The sequence below is a fragment of the Pocillopora verrucosa genome, chromosome 3 (assembly GCF_036669915.1).
Source record: "Pocillopora verrucosa isolate sample1 chromosome 3, ASM3666991v2, whole genome shotgun sequence".
NCBI lineage: Eukaryota > Metazoa > Cnidaria > Anthozoa > Scleractinia > Pocilloporidae > Pocillopora > Pocillopora verrucosa.
In genome coordinates, this window is record NC_089314.1 from 4,705,449 (window position 1) to 4,718,442 (window position 12,994).

General features: G+C 37.0%; 2 protein-coding genes across 2 annotated transcripts; one reads left to right on the top strand and one right to left on the bottom strand.

Moving 5' to 3' along the window:
- Positions 1-1,279: 1,279 nt before the first annotated feature.
- LOC131796598 (EGF-like repeat and discoidin I-like domain-containing protein 3) lies at positions 1,280-5,649 on the bottom strand. Its single transcript, XM_066163923.1, has 8 exons — positions 5,597-5,649; positions 5,287-5,399; positions 4,001-4,088; positions 3,451-3,782; positions 2,902-3,040; positions 2,144-2,472; positions 1,566-1,709; positions 1,280-1,414 (listed from the first exon to the last, which is right to left on the bottom strand). Exons 1-8 carry the CDS (start codon positions 5,637-5,639, stop codon positions 1,406-1,408), a joined length of 1,197 nt encoding a protein of 398 aa, XP_066020020.1. The 5' UTR covers positions 5,640-5,649; the 3' UTR covers positions 1,280-1,405.
- A 2,466-nt stretch (positions 5,650-8,115) lies between these two features.
- LOC131796505 (coadhesin-like) lies at positions 8,116-12,409 on the top strand. The gene is made up of 7 exons (XM_059114096.2): positions 8,116-8,209; positions 8,486-8,644; positions 9,558-9,728; positions 10,115-10,303; positions 10,609-10,779; positions 11,517-11,699; positions 12,153-12,409. Exons 1-7 carry the CDS (start codon positions 8,116-8,118, stop codon positions 12,407-12,409), a joined length of 1,224 nt encoding a protein of 407 aa, XP_058970079.2.
- Positions 12,410-12,994: the final 585 nt, after the last annotated feature.

Below are 12,994 nucleotides of genomic sequence, written 5' to 3' on the forward strand. Positions count from 1 at the left end.
AAATGTTTCTATATTTTTTTCGTAGCCCTTTTGTGTGCCAAAAAAATCGCATGTATACGGCAATCTTTGGCTGTGATATCTTCCCAATCAAACATTACTTTGAGGCTTTGCACTTCGACCTTTCTCTATTAAAATTGTGCGATACTGCACACATTAAGAGAGCCGGTATTTTCTTGTTACGCTTGTCAGTGTATAAGAAATTAACCCTTTAGCTCCCAGAAGTGATTCACATGTGACTTCTCCCTACAATATCCATACACTATCCAGCAAACAGGTAATGAGAATACTCAAATGTATCAGGTAGAAGTTGTTATCTTGATCTAACACCAAATTCTTCCGTCTAATTTACACGAAAATGTCTAACAGCTAGAAGGGAGAATTTACCATCAGATCCTGGGAGTTAAAAGGTTAAAGCTAATAAGAAGGTAACTCGATCCTCCTGTGTTTTTATCTCAGATGAAATGCAGAGCATTAATAGTCTTATCTGTCGCTGATCACTGACTTGTTGTAAGGTGGAACCGTAATATATTAGTCATTGTGCGCTGGATAAGGCCTAGTTCAAACGTCGATCTTTACATGTACCGAACCTAATTGCAATTTGGGTCGACTCGAATAATTAAGAGCGGCAGTTGATTCAAACGTCGATCCGAATTTAGTCGATCCTAATTGCAAAACTGAACATAACTCCATTGTAGTCAGCGGTTAATGCCTACCAATGGGTATACAGGTATATTTTGTGGATTTAAAACAAGAGGAGCACGAGCCTTCCTCCTTTCCCGCCATATTGTTTGAATGGTTCGAAGGCTTTCGCGCATGGCACGTAAGCGAACTTTCTTGAATTGTGGGTAAAACATAATTATTTTAACGTATGTATAATGTATGCATTAAGTTCGGTACATGTAAAGTACGACGTATGAATCAATGTCGATCTTTTACCGTTCTATCCGACTAGCCGAGTCGGATAGAACGGCACTGTCGATCCGAGTACAAATCTGCCGATCCTAATTGATTCAAACGTCGATCTTTACATGTACTTAATAGAAACGTTAGGTTCGGTACATGTAAAGATCGACGTTTGAACTAGGCCTAAAACTATCATTGCCGTTTAACTTTAGCAACACAATAGCATCTCACTGCAAAATACCGCCCTTGTTCAATTTTTCATTTGACACTTGGCAAATCCTTTCAGAAATAATGATGAAAATTGTGATAATAGTGAGATTAATAATAACCGTTATACCAAGAAGAGAGGTGATGCAATCAACAACGACAGTTATAAACAAGCGTATTTAATATCTGCTAAATGCTAAGGTGACAGTGAACTAATCTTCTAAAACTGAATGGCTGCCTTTAGTCACCAATGGGTCTTCTTGCTTGTCGACTTGTTTCTTCCTCTGAGCCTTCTTTAGATTCCCTATAAAATGAATAAAAAATATCATGAGATTATACATCATTTTAAAACAAGACCTGACGACGCCTATCCCGGTAGCAAGCGTATAACTCATAGACAAACTATGTGTAATTAGGTTAAAGAACGTTGGATTTTTAAGTAAAGTAAGTCTTACCTTTATGGGACATCCATACAACTCTATGCGCATGCTTCTCCAAACATTGTAGGACAGTGGGTGGATTTTGACAAGGCGTGCGTGGAATGCCGGAACAAATTCATGAGTAACAATGGAATGGCGATCGTAATTTCCAGGAAATACCTGTAACAAAATTTTGTTGAACATCAGTCTCAAAAATTCTTATCTAGATACATATTTCAAAATATATATATATATATATATATATATGCGAGTACAAGCTCATTCTTTGCAACTCACGAGACTCGTCGGTTAATTTAAAAGCATTTATCTATTTAGAGTAGTACAGCTAAACAGAATTAAGAAAATACCACCAGCAGCCGACTAGAACTCCCGGTAAGGCTAAGTTACTGTCTAAAGCGAAGGAAACGGTGATTGACCAAGTTGCTATTGGTTTTAGGTTTACTGCTGGTTGAATAAAAAGATAGCACGGTGTTCTCTAGGCCGATCATTATGCTGAGTATGGTGGACTAAAACCAAAGTAGATCTAGATTATTTTAGAAAGACTGTTTAAAATTAATGTGACGTTGGAAAAACAGGATTTCTCCAATATTTACCTTCTTGTTCCCACCGCTCATGTGGTAGACCCAATAGGGACTCACAAGACTATAGGAAACAGCATAGCTGGTCACCCATTGATCACAGCATTCTTGCCTCCCTTGTGTGGCGACTTTGGTCACAGTAGTGGGTCTGCCAAGATCGATTTGGATCCATTGGTGGGCATCGTTGGTCTTGACACTCCAGGCCCCTGCATGGCCAGATGGTGGCACCAGGTTTAATCGACCTAGTTTGGGGGCATGCTTTGCTGACCAGAATGACGAGGCAGACAGTGCATTGTCTTTGATGCGGCCATCTTCCATTCCAAGCGACATCTGGCAGTGAGAAGCTTGAATATGTCGAAAAAAAGACAAAAGGGAAATGAAATGGTAAATATTCATCGAAAGATATAAATGTCAAATGATCCATAATTTTTAATTTTTTTTTTTGCATTTCGATTAAAATTTCGATTAATCCTTGTATCCGATATCTTAAGACAGTCGGTTTTTTATCATTTAGATTTTCGTAATTACTATGCAGCTGAAAAAACGTTTTATGCTGTAATATCTGTAGACAGGAAGTTTCTTCTCAGCCTTAAGATTGAAGTGTGCTGTAGCGCAACGAAACATGAATGTGTAGAGAAAAAATAAAACAAGAAAATGATAGAAAAACCGGAAACAAAAAGCTCCATTGCTCTCTATAACAAAGTTATATTTGTACTTCGTATCTTGAAAAATGCCGGACTTAGAATGAATTGATCCAACCAAAAGTAAATTACCATTGCATACGTAAACCTCAGCTCTCATGGAAATATGGGTGTGCCAAGTCCAAGGATGGAATCGGATATATGTGGCTTCGATGTGGGGCTGGAGGAAGTTGTACACAGGAGTGTTTTCATCTACATTTCCTCCAAATATCTGGCGATATGAAAGCATCTAATTTATCACTTCAACATAACTATAATGCACAACTCAGATGATGTTTCAAAAAAAATTTAAATTTGAAGTCTGAAAGGACACAGCACTTGATGTCATACGTATACTCAATGAGTGCCTAATTTAAGAAAGAGAGTGTTCACTCCTTGATTTAGGTATCAATATTGATCTCGGTTTTCCCTGTCCTCAAAGTTAGTATTTGTTTCACTTATTGTTTAATTAGAATGATTTTAATAATTTGGCATTGTCAGCAAATTATGCTTCTCGTACACATAAAACATCTGAGAAAAATAAAGAGAATAAAAACGGTAACACAGACTGGTATTTTTTCCCTTTCGGCCTTGAATGTGACTTCTCAGTAAAAGTAAAATTGTTGAGTGAACTACATTAACCTTGGTTTGTCCATCAGAGAGTCTGTACCAGGCCCAATGGATTCCATCTGAACTGTAAGATAATTTGAAGCTTGCCACCCATTGACTGCAACAACTATACCTCCCTTGAATCGCCACCTTAGTCACTGTGGTCTCACGTCCAAAGAAAACTTGCAGCCACTGGTTGCGATTATTACTGGCAGCGCACCATGCCCCAGCCTCACCCTTGGCGGGAATCTTGTTAAGGCGGGAAAACTTAGAGATGTGATTAGCGCTGTAAGATGTGGATGCTGATAAAGCACTGTCTGGAAGATAGCCGCTTTCCATTCCTAATGGCAGGAAACAGCTGCAACCTGTTGGTAAAGTAGAGCGTGATCATAATAAAGTTAGGCGACTTAAGGAACATTAGTCAAGTAAAAGTACTTACAAAAGTACTAAGTATTTCTACTTGTAAGTTCTTACTAATGATAATTATCTGTTATGTTTGGTTTTGACGTCCAGCTAAACATGCTTAGGCTTTAAATACTCTTGATTATTTACCGCCAACCAATTCAAAGTAAGGTGTACCTACCCCAAATTGACCTGGCCGCGTGAGTGTGTCCAGTGCTTCTTTTTACGAGAGATGCTCCATGAGCTTTGTTTTCTCCGGCATAGGAAGCCTGGTTTAAAGGTTGGGAAACATCACATTTTTATTCTGTAAAAGTTATTTTCTTGATAGAACCTTCAGTTCTTAGAACTGATTTTGATTTTATTTTCTGAATATCCAGCCTGTCAGCTTTTCTCTATCGAGACAGTTATACCTGTAGATAATGGCCATCCCACTTCAACCGCAAAAACAAGGACTGCTTTCCAAAACTCAACTATTCATTGTTACATTTCTCAACCCTGAGGTCGCGTATATCACATGACCCAAACGTCACTAAAGCAATGGCACGCAATGCGTACAAACAAGATAAAAATATACCAAAACTAAATAAAATATCAATGTTCAATCGCGACAATTGGTAACAGTTTTATGGCGTTTTGGAGAACCATAATGAGATTGGTATAACACTTCGAAAAATCTTTTTGGAAATTTTGGATTACATCACCTTATGACTGCTTATGATTGAATTAATACTCTTTCCGACAAGTTTTAATCTCAAAATAAAAGGAAACTGGTTTCGATTTTATGACATTCTCAGTAAATCATATTATCAACTTTCTTTTTTTCGCGATCCCTCTAGTTTTCAATTTGAGAGAGATATTGAGAAATGAATTAATCGAAAGTCAGAGACAAAATAATTTGTGCGTTTCGATTTATCTGCCTCCCTTCTAGTTCTGCTTTGTCCCTCTTAACTGAGAAAGCTTTTTTTCTATGAACGTTGGTAAATCAAGTTCATCGAAGTAGTTTCATAAACCAGACACAGGTTTTGAACGCATTTAATTGCTCTTCAAAAGAAAAATTTTTCTGAAGCATTCCTAAAGTGTTTTGGAAACTAGAGACGATTTTAAGCTCATTGTTCTCTCAACTTACGTAAGGAAATCGTTCCGTAAGAAAATTGCTATAGGGTGATAGATTTAAGGTTTAAACTTTTGCCTCCCGAGATTTGAGACATAAACAGAGCTTTCGTCAATTAGTGTACACTATACATTTGATCCAGGGTGAGTTTCACACCAAGGCAATTCAAACAGTAGGAACGCTAGAATTGTAACTCAGCAAAATTTGACTAGGCAGTAACTGATTTTGCCATTTCAAAAAGGTTGTTCAGATTGCGGCTGCTCCTTAAAAAAAAATGATCGCACATCGATCACGTTAAAAAACTATGCGCTCAAAGAGTAATTGATTATCTAAGATGATAATTCTTGATAACTTACCCGAACAGTCTTCGCTTCTGGGAAAACTCCAAACAAAACGAGGACCAGAAAGAAATTGCTCAGTCGAAACATTGTAACCTGACTGATAACTGGGGCTTGTCGTAAAGCTTTCACTGAAGCAAGTAACAACAAAGATAAAATAAGGACAATATTTTCAAGCTTAAATACCCTTGACCATTTTCAGTTCGGCAAGCAAGAAATTTCCCGCTTTAATTAGTCGTTGTCAAATATATTAAAATTTTGAGATCACTTCTGAAACTGATTTAAGCACTTTTGAAAAAGAAATGGAGATGTTGGCAGATTATAGAACCTGTTCTCACATTCTCTTTAACAATCATGGGATATATATTCATTTCCACGTGCGGTCACTGTTTAGTATTTTAATTCAAAATAGGAAGTTTTTAGTTCGTGACCTGGGGCCACGCATACTGTCAGATGGTAAAAGACAGACAGTGTTTGTTAAGGTACTGCAACGTGGCCAATTGAAAAAAATTTGCATTTGAGCGGATACATTCTTATTCACAAGACATCCATGATCATCATTAAGAGGGTAAAGTTGTAATCTAATAACTGTGCGGAACAATAACTCAGTGGTATTAAAGTACTCAAAAAAACATAAAAAATTAAACCTTAAGATGAGATAACATCACAGAATTAAAATAATTGAATCGTTATCTAAAACAATAGAGGGCATCATTTGTTTAAACAGTGTGACACTTCCATTTTTTCAGTTGATATCTCCTTCCTCAGAGACCGTTTTTCGTCATCCTTTCAACATCGCAGGCATCTGCATTATCTTCTTCGCTCTCTTCTCTCGTTTGCAAAATTATTACAGACAAAGTGGAATCGAATCAAACGAAAACAACTTAAGTGGAAGAGCACGTATAATTCTGCTCCTCAAGTTTGCCATCATACCAGTGAACGAGTTTATTTTCCAATCGCCGACAACTAGAACTGCGTGGAATTTTTAAAGTGATGAGGAAAGATTTGACAATCTTTCAAGTCAACCACAGCCATTTGACGCTTCAAATTTCTTTTCATGCTTTGTGTAGGTGCGTGATAAATTCGCTCGACCTTATTTTTCTGATTTGGGTGACTTCATGACTTCATCATAACGATGTGCTCACAGAACAGCGATGTTTGTCTAGAGAAAATCAGACTTAGATGCATCATAACTGAATTTATTACGATTCAGAAAACTATAGTCATCCTATATTAAAATATGTTTTTTTTTCTTTTTTTTGGCCTTTTTTTTTGGGGGGGGGGGGGGGGGGGCTTGGAATTGTTTGTCTTAGTTAATATAACCAAAACAAATAAAAGTGCCACAGCATACTTATCAGCTAATGAAATGACAAGCTATATCCATCTTAGGCGTATTATTTTGGTTTCCAATCATTTCCCCCCTTCAATTTCAGACTGATACTACAAAAAATGAACCACAAACCCACCGGGGAATTAAAAATAGGGAAGATAAATTGGACACTTTTCACAATTCAGTGGAATTTAGTTCTTAGACCATGGACAAAGATTTTATTTTGTTTTAGGAAAAAACGAAATGTCTTATGATTCCATGTACGTCTTTATTATCAATGGTCCATCTAAATGATCTTTTCAGTCGGCTATCCTTTGATGCCGAATGTTTACTCTTCGTGCTAACACTGAAGTATGCTTGTTCCTCTAGGATGATTAATTTTTCTCAAAAAGAGAACAGAATTTCATTGGTTTCTTTTCACGAGAAAAGGGCCTCCATTGGTTTACAAATTTTTCCTGTTGGTAGATTGCAGTGACAGTTTCGTATGAAAGCTGGTGACAAAACATGTTTCTTTCGACAATCGGTAATCAGCTTATAGCAATATTAGAAATAATTAAACAAAATAACAGTAGATTATTTACAATTTGTTGAACTGTGATTTCCATGAATAAATAGACATCAACTTTTTCACAGAATATATATTTGACTATTTAGTTTTAAAAACAATGAAAAAAAAAAGATCAAAACTTCTTGCAGTGGAATAAATTATGCTTGCCCTCTGATGTATCTTTGAGATTCATCTTTTAATGTCCTTCAGAATTTTAGGAATTATGAGCTCTTGACCCTAAGTAACTCATCATAACTAGAACATGAAAACAGATTTTCTTTTTGGGTTAGTCATTCCGTCACAAGTTTCTCCGTCTTAAATCCAACGGTTATTATAGAAGACCTAGAATTTTGATACACTAAAACTTTGAGCTCTCAGTGCAACAGAAATGATCTTATTGCGATTCCGATGATCTTGGCGAAGCAAACAACACTAGAAAATGCGCAAAAATACTCTAGATGATGATCACTCTTTCTGAGGTCACTACTTTAAGAAATAATTCCGCACACGTAACTAACAGATACGATAGTGATCCTAAGGTGCTCGGAGCTAACACGAGACTCTCCTCTTTACATTCACATTCTTTCAAAATCAAAACAAAATGATCTAAGACAACATTTTTTAAAGTTATATTTTCCATTATTTGACTTAAAGATAGATTAAAGAATTCCTTCCACGGTTTACAGTTAGTCAGCACTCAAAAGACGAGGAACGAGAACACGAACAAAGAACCTGTTGTGTGGAAATTTTTAATTTACTTTTTAGCACTTGGAGAGCTACACTTCCTTATTTTCACAGATCGACGGCTCTGTTGATTCACCTGTTTTAACTACAAAAATTAATTACTTCAGGAGCTGAAAGACCAAACAATAGTTGTATCTCAACACTCTCACTTATACCTTCGCTTTGAGAAGGAACAAGACCAGCCGTCTTCTTTCCATTTGAAAGATATGATTCAGCTATCCTCAAAATGGAATATCGTTTTTATAAAGTGAAAAATACCATAATCTCTCTACTTTTGATTTCTGTCGAAGTTATATTTGTGAATTCGGCATCGTCAGCAGGTAAGAGATATTTGGCGACTTTGATGTGACCAAAGAAAGAAAAAAAAAACCGTTCACATTTTTACTTTGAGCCTTCTCCCAAATATTTTGGACTAGCTGAAGGTTTGTCGCATTTTCTATTCCCTCTTAGAAGAAGATTTGGAAAGGAACGGAAAGGTCGGTTTGCGATATTGCGTCTTCTTATCCAAGACTATGCTGTTGCTGCTATCACAAAAAAAAAAAAAGATTTTCTGGGGTGATTGATCATGTTTTTTTTACTTTTTCTTGGCTTGAAAGTAAATGGTGGTTGGTCCGGTTGGTCAATATGGAGCGGATGTGCGGCTGGGATTTGCGCGGGGAATCAGCGGATTAGAGCAAGGACTTGTACCAATCCGATTCCAAGTAAAGATGGAAAGTACTGCGTTGGAGAGAGCTCTCAGCAGATGGACTGCATGAGTAAGTGTGTTTTTAGGCGTGTGGTTTGGAATTAATTATTTCCTGCCTGATTAACAAAGAAAATCACTAATACAGGCATCAATAATCGTGGATACAGTTATACAATGAATGCTACTGGTCTGACGTTAGAAGATGGGAAACTTTAGATCATGAGACTAAAGAAAAAAAGATAAACTTTTCCTGGTGCAAAACAGTTCCTATGAAAATCTCTTGAAAAAAAAAACAAAAAACAAAATGGCACACCTAATCTTTCATTTAGCTTTCGACGACGTCAATGTTCCCAACCAAAGATATACCGGTTGTAATCGAAAAAAATTTGATTGAAGGGTTTCCTTGTGGCACCAATATTCAATATGTATCACGAAGTCATGCTGACGTGGCTTTCAGAAAGGTAATATCTACATCTGGCAACCTCAAAGGAAAAATTGTAGGCTCACCTTTTTTTTAAATTTAAACAAAAGACCAATATAAACAGCTTTATTTTTCGCCAGTTATAGATATTTTCGATTTTTATGAAGACTTTAATAGTATAAATTGTGCCTACAATAACATAGATGAGGGGATCAATTATTATTCTAGAGATATCTACAAGAGATAAGCTTAACTAGAACGATACTGACATAAATAAAATTTTGATAATGTATGCTTAAAAATAAGAGAAGTGTTTTTAGAAATTAATGTATTTCTCAGGTGAGAACGATTACGTGACCTTTGATATATATTTTTTTATAGCAACGGAGGATTAGTTTTTTCATAGGACTTTTGCACCGTCTCCAGCAATAAGGATCAACAGTTTGACTGGATGATCCGACAGATTCTTAAAGTTCTGAAAATTTGCTTATTAACACTTCACAATTTGCTTGTCAGAATCTAAATCTGAACTTATTCGTCATCTGACAATATTTCATTGCAGTTGATGGTGGTTTCACAGAATGGAGTCAGTGGTCTCTGTGCGATAACCCTTGTGGGGGATCTGTGGTTAACAGGACAAGAACTTGTGCCAACCCCACCCCCTCTCTGGACGGGAAACCATGCACTGGAGCAACAGTACAAACGAAGATGGAATGTGTTGGGCCTTGTCCAAGTAGGTCGAATTTAAATCGCGTACATGTATATGGATAGCTTTGAACAAAAGTAGAATGGACATTTTCGGAAGAAATGATATAAAACAAAAGAGAAACAAAAGCAGTTTATTAACGAGTCATTCACACTAGTTTGATATCATGCATAGCCGGATTAGCGAAAAAGAGTAGGGTCTTGGCATGAAATACGTTTGTTTTTTGCGATCGCGAAAGTGTATCAGGACGATTTATTACAATGTAATGGATGTTCTTAGCATTATGAATACTCTGTAAAACAACGATTTTACGGGCTTTACAGTAAACGCAAGAGAAATTAACTTTCTCTTCCTAAATACGTATATCTACAAGTGGGCCTCTTTCTTCTCTGACTCGTTTGCTTGACTCTTAGCTGGTCCCCTCGACGGTAATTGGGGTTCGTGGACTCCTTGGTCAACCTGTCCCAAAACATGTGGTATGTCGGATGGAAGCATTCTCAGACGAACTAGGTTGTGCAACCAGCCTCCCCCGATGAATGGCGGGAAGCTGTGTGACGGCGACGACACTGAGACTGCGAGATCTTGTTTCGCACCTTGTCCAGGTAGGTACGCTGCTGATCACCTAACGTAACACATGAAATACAAAGCATCCACCATATTTAATTTATCTCCGATTAAAGTGATAGGAGCTTTTAAATACAAAGTAAAGGCGACAATGAAGAAATAGTTATCAAATCTGTCACATATCACGGTCACAGACTTGTTGTAAATCTACCAATTTGAACAATTAAGAGCTACTTTTTTTTAAAGGTAACTTTCAATAAGCAAAAATCTTCTTGTGACCTTAATCCTTAGGAATATATGATTAGCGTTTTAAGGTTTTGCTTGTCATACCTTTTTCTTCTAGTGGATGGTGGGTTCACTTTGTGGTCTACATGGACGACGTGCAGCCAGAGTTGTGGGACTGGCTCCAAATCAAGAAGCAGACTCTGTAACAAACCAGTACCTACAAATGGAGGAAAAAACTGTACCGGGGACTTCATTCAAGTGAAGAGCTGCAAGCTTACGTCATGTCCTGGTACGGATAAATTCTCTTTCTGCACTCCTTACTAGGACTAGCTTATGCAAAGGCACCAATAATGATTCAAAAAAGAAGAAATGTGGTAACTTTTGAGCACAATCATCGATAAAGAAAAGTTACTATTAATATTGAAAGATCGTGGTATATAAAATTCTGAATCCTCCAAGAGGAAGCAAAATCCAGACATTCGGATTTCGTGGTCCAATACTCAACCATTGGCATACACAAAATTTTTCGGCGAGCTGAGCTATCACTAGGTACATAGGTAACATGCGCGCGCATATTGCTGGAATCAACAATGCCGAAGGCATAAGCATCAAAAAGGTTTTGATAATTTTTATTTATTTTTTTCGGCAAACTGTACTCTAATTTTTTTCCGTTGCTCACACGGTGCTTAGAAAATGCTGATCCCTGTTGATACTGTTGCAGTCAGGGTAGGGTTGGCCTTTTCATATTCGTTAAGCCTTTACTCCCATGAGAGACCAAGACATAATTTTATAATATCAATACAATATCAAGCAGACAAGTGATGCGAATAAAGAAAATTGCTAATTAGGGGATTATAAGGTGATCCAATGCCAAATTCTCCGAACTAAAATCACAAGAGCTGTATGGCAGACAGTAAGGAGAATTACCAATGAGATCTTAGGAGTTAAAGGGTTCAGAAGTGAGTAACAATTAATCGTTGAAATGACGAGCTCCTTGACTAAAGATATTGCAATATTACGTCATAGGAGCTGTTAATGGTGGTTGGTCAGCGTATTCGTCTTGGAGTGCATGCACAGATTCAAAGTATTGTCTTCAAGGCATGAAAAAACGCACCAGAAATTGCACCAGTCCCCCTCCAGCAAATGGTGGCGATGATTGTGTTGGTCTTGCTGAGGAAGTAAAGAATTGCCCAACGGATAGATGCACAAGTAAGAACTATTTCCTCTTTCTAAATAAACCATACAGTACTTTCACAATCTGATTTGGTGTAGTAGAGAGTTTGTTAGAAGGGAGAGAAAAGGCAATGAACCGTTGAGGTATTAGAAGCGTATTCCTTTTTTTTTATTTCGGTTCGCTTTGGGATTCTTTCCTTGGACTCTTCTTCTTTCCTTAAGAATTGTTCACCTTAGTCCAACCATGAAAGGGATCTTTCTGAATTATTGACCAAGAACAAGGGCTTGCGTTTTAGATGATAGTGCCGTAAATTACTTTTAATAACTTTAGCTATGAAAGAACACGTGATCTGATGCCCTCGCCGACCTAACTAACTAAAGAAGGAAATATCTGAACAAAAAGAATTAGATGATTAATAAAAAAACTGCTATTGGTTTGATTCACTGTATCTTAAAGAGATTATATGCTTTTTTTTGGATGTATTTTAGAATATCAGCCACTTAAGCTGGGAAAAACTGTAGCAGACCCAAAGTCTTGGATTTATCTCGAGTGTGGGGCAACTGAAAAGTTCTTTGTTAATGGATCCCACAAACAAAACCTTCCATCTGGATTGTTTTCAAGTCAAAATTTCGGTTTCATTAGAGCTGAGTTGGAAAGCGGATACTTTGCAATCCAAATGCTTCCTGACGACACCGACGAATACGGAGAAAAGAAAATAACAAAGGTTTGTTCGCAAATGGAATAACGAGAATAGCATTGTTTTAAAACGCTGTCGTTGAATAAGGAAAGATGGTTTTCGTTTTGTTGCGCGCAAGTGTGAGAAAATTATAAACTCTGGATCGTCAACGAGTGATCGAAAACTCAGACATTCGGATTTGCACTCCAATGTCCTACCACTGAACTAAAGAGAACTCAGTGGTTGCTTAGTCTGTGTGACACGCGCCGTGTATACTGTACATGTCAGTATTATCAATGTCGAAAGCGCTACATGAGTAAGTAGAGTGTGATGAATATCATACTTTTCTTTTTTCGGCAAGCTTTTGATTACGCGATGGTTTCGAAATGGCTCTTAAACACTTCTTAAAGTTGATTATTGACCCCTTACACTCCCAAGAGAAACGAAAATCAATCTCTCCTTAAAATGCTAATGCATTTTCAATCGGAAAGGCGATGAGTAGAAAGAAAAATATAAATGTCAAACAGGGTTAGTACTTAAATTCAAACTAAATAAACAGAGCTAAATATAAGGTTTGCATGACAGACGATAAGAAAAATTGTTACTTAGATCTATAGTTTAAAAGATAGGCAATATGAAATAAAATTTCTATTT

What these genes read in the sequence shown, in the direction of transcription:
- LOC131796598 (XM_066163923.1), bottom strand. Translation starts at nt 5,639, where the DNA reads ATGAATATATATCCCATGATTGTTAAAGAGAATGTGAGAACAG. An exon ending in TAAAGAGAATGTGAGAACAG is followed by an intron (nt 5,400 to 5,596) that starts GTTCTATAATCT and finishes TACTTGCTTCAG; the next exon opens with TGAAAGCTTTACGACAAGCC. An exon ending in TGAGCGGTGGGAACAAGAAG is followed by an intron (nt 1,710 to 2,143) that starts GTAAATATTGGA and finishes ATTTTGTTACAG; the next exon opens with GTATTTCCTGGAAATTACGA.
- LOC131796505 (XM_059114096.2), top strand. Translation starts at nt 8,116, where the DNA reads ATGGAATATCGTTTTTATAAAGTGAAAAATACCATAATCTCTCTACTT. An exon ending in GAATTCGGCATCGTCAGCAG is followed by an intron (nt 8,210 to 8,485) that starts GTAAGAGATATT and finishes TTGGCTTGAAAG; the next exon opens with TAAATGGTGGTTGGTCCGGT. An exon ending in TTGTTTCGCACCTTGTCCAG is followed by an intron (nt 10,304 to 10,608) that starts GTAGGTACGCTG and finishes TTTTTCTTCTAG; the next exon opens with TGGATGGTGGGTTCACTTTG.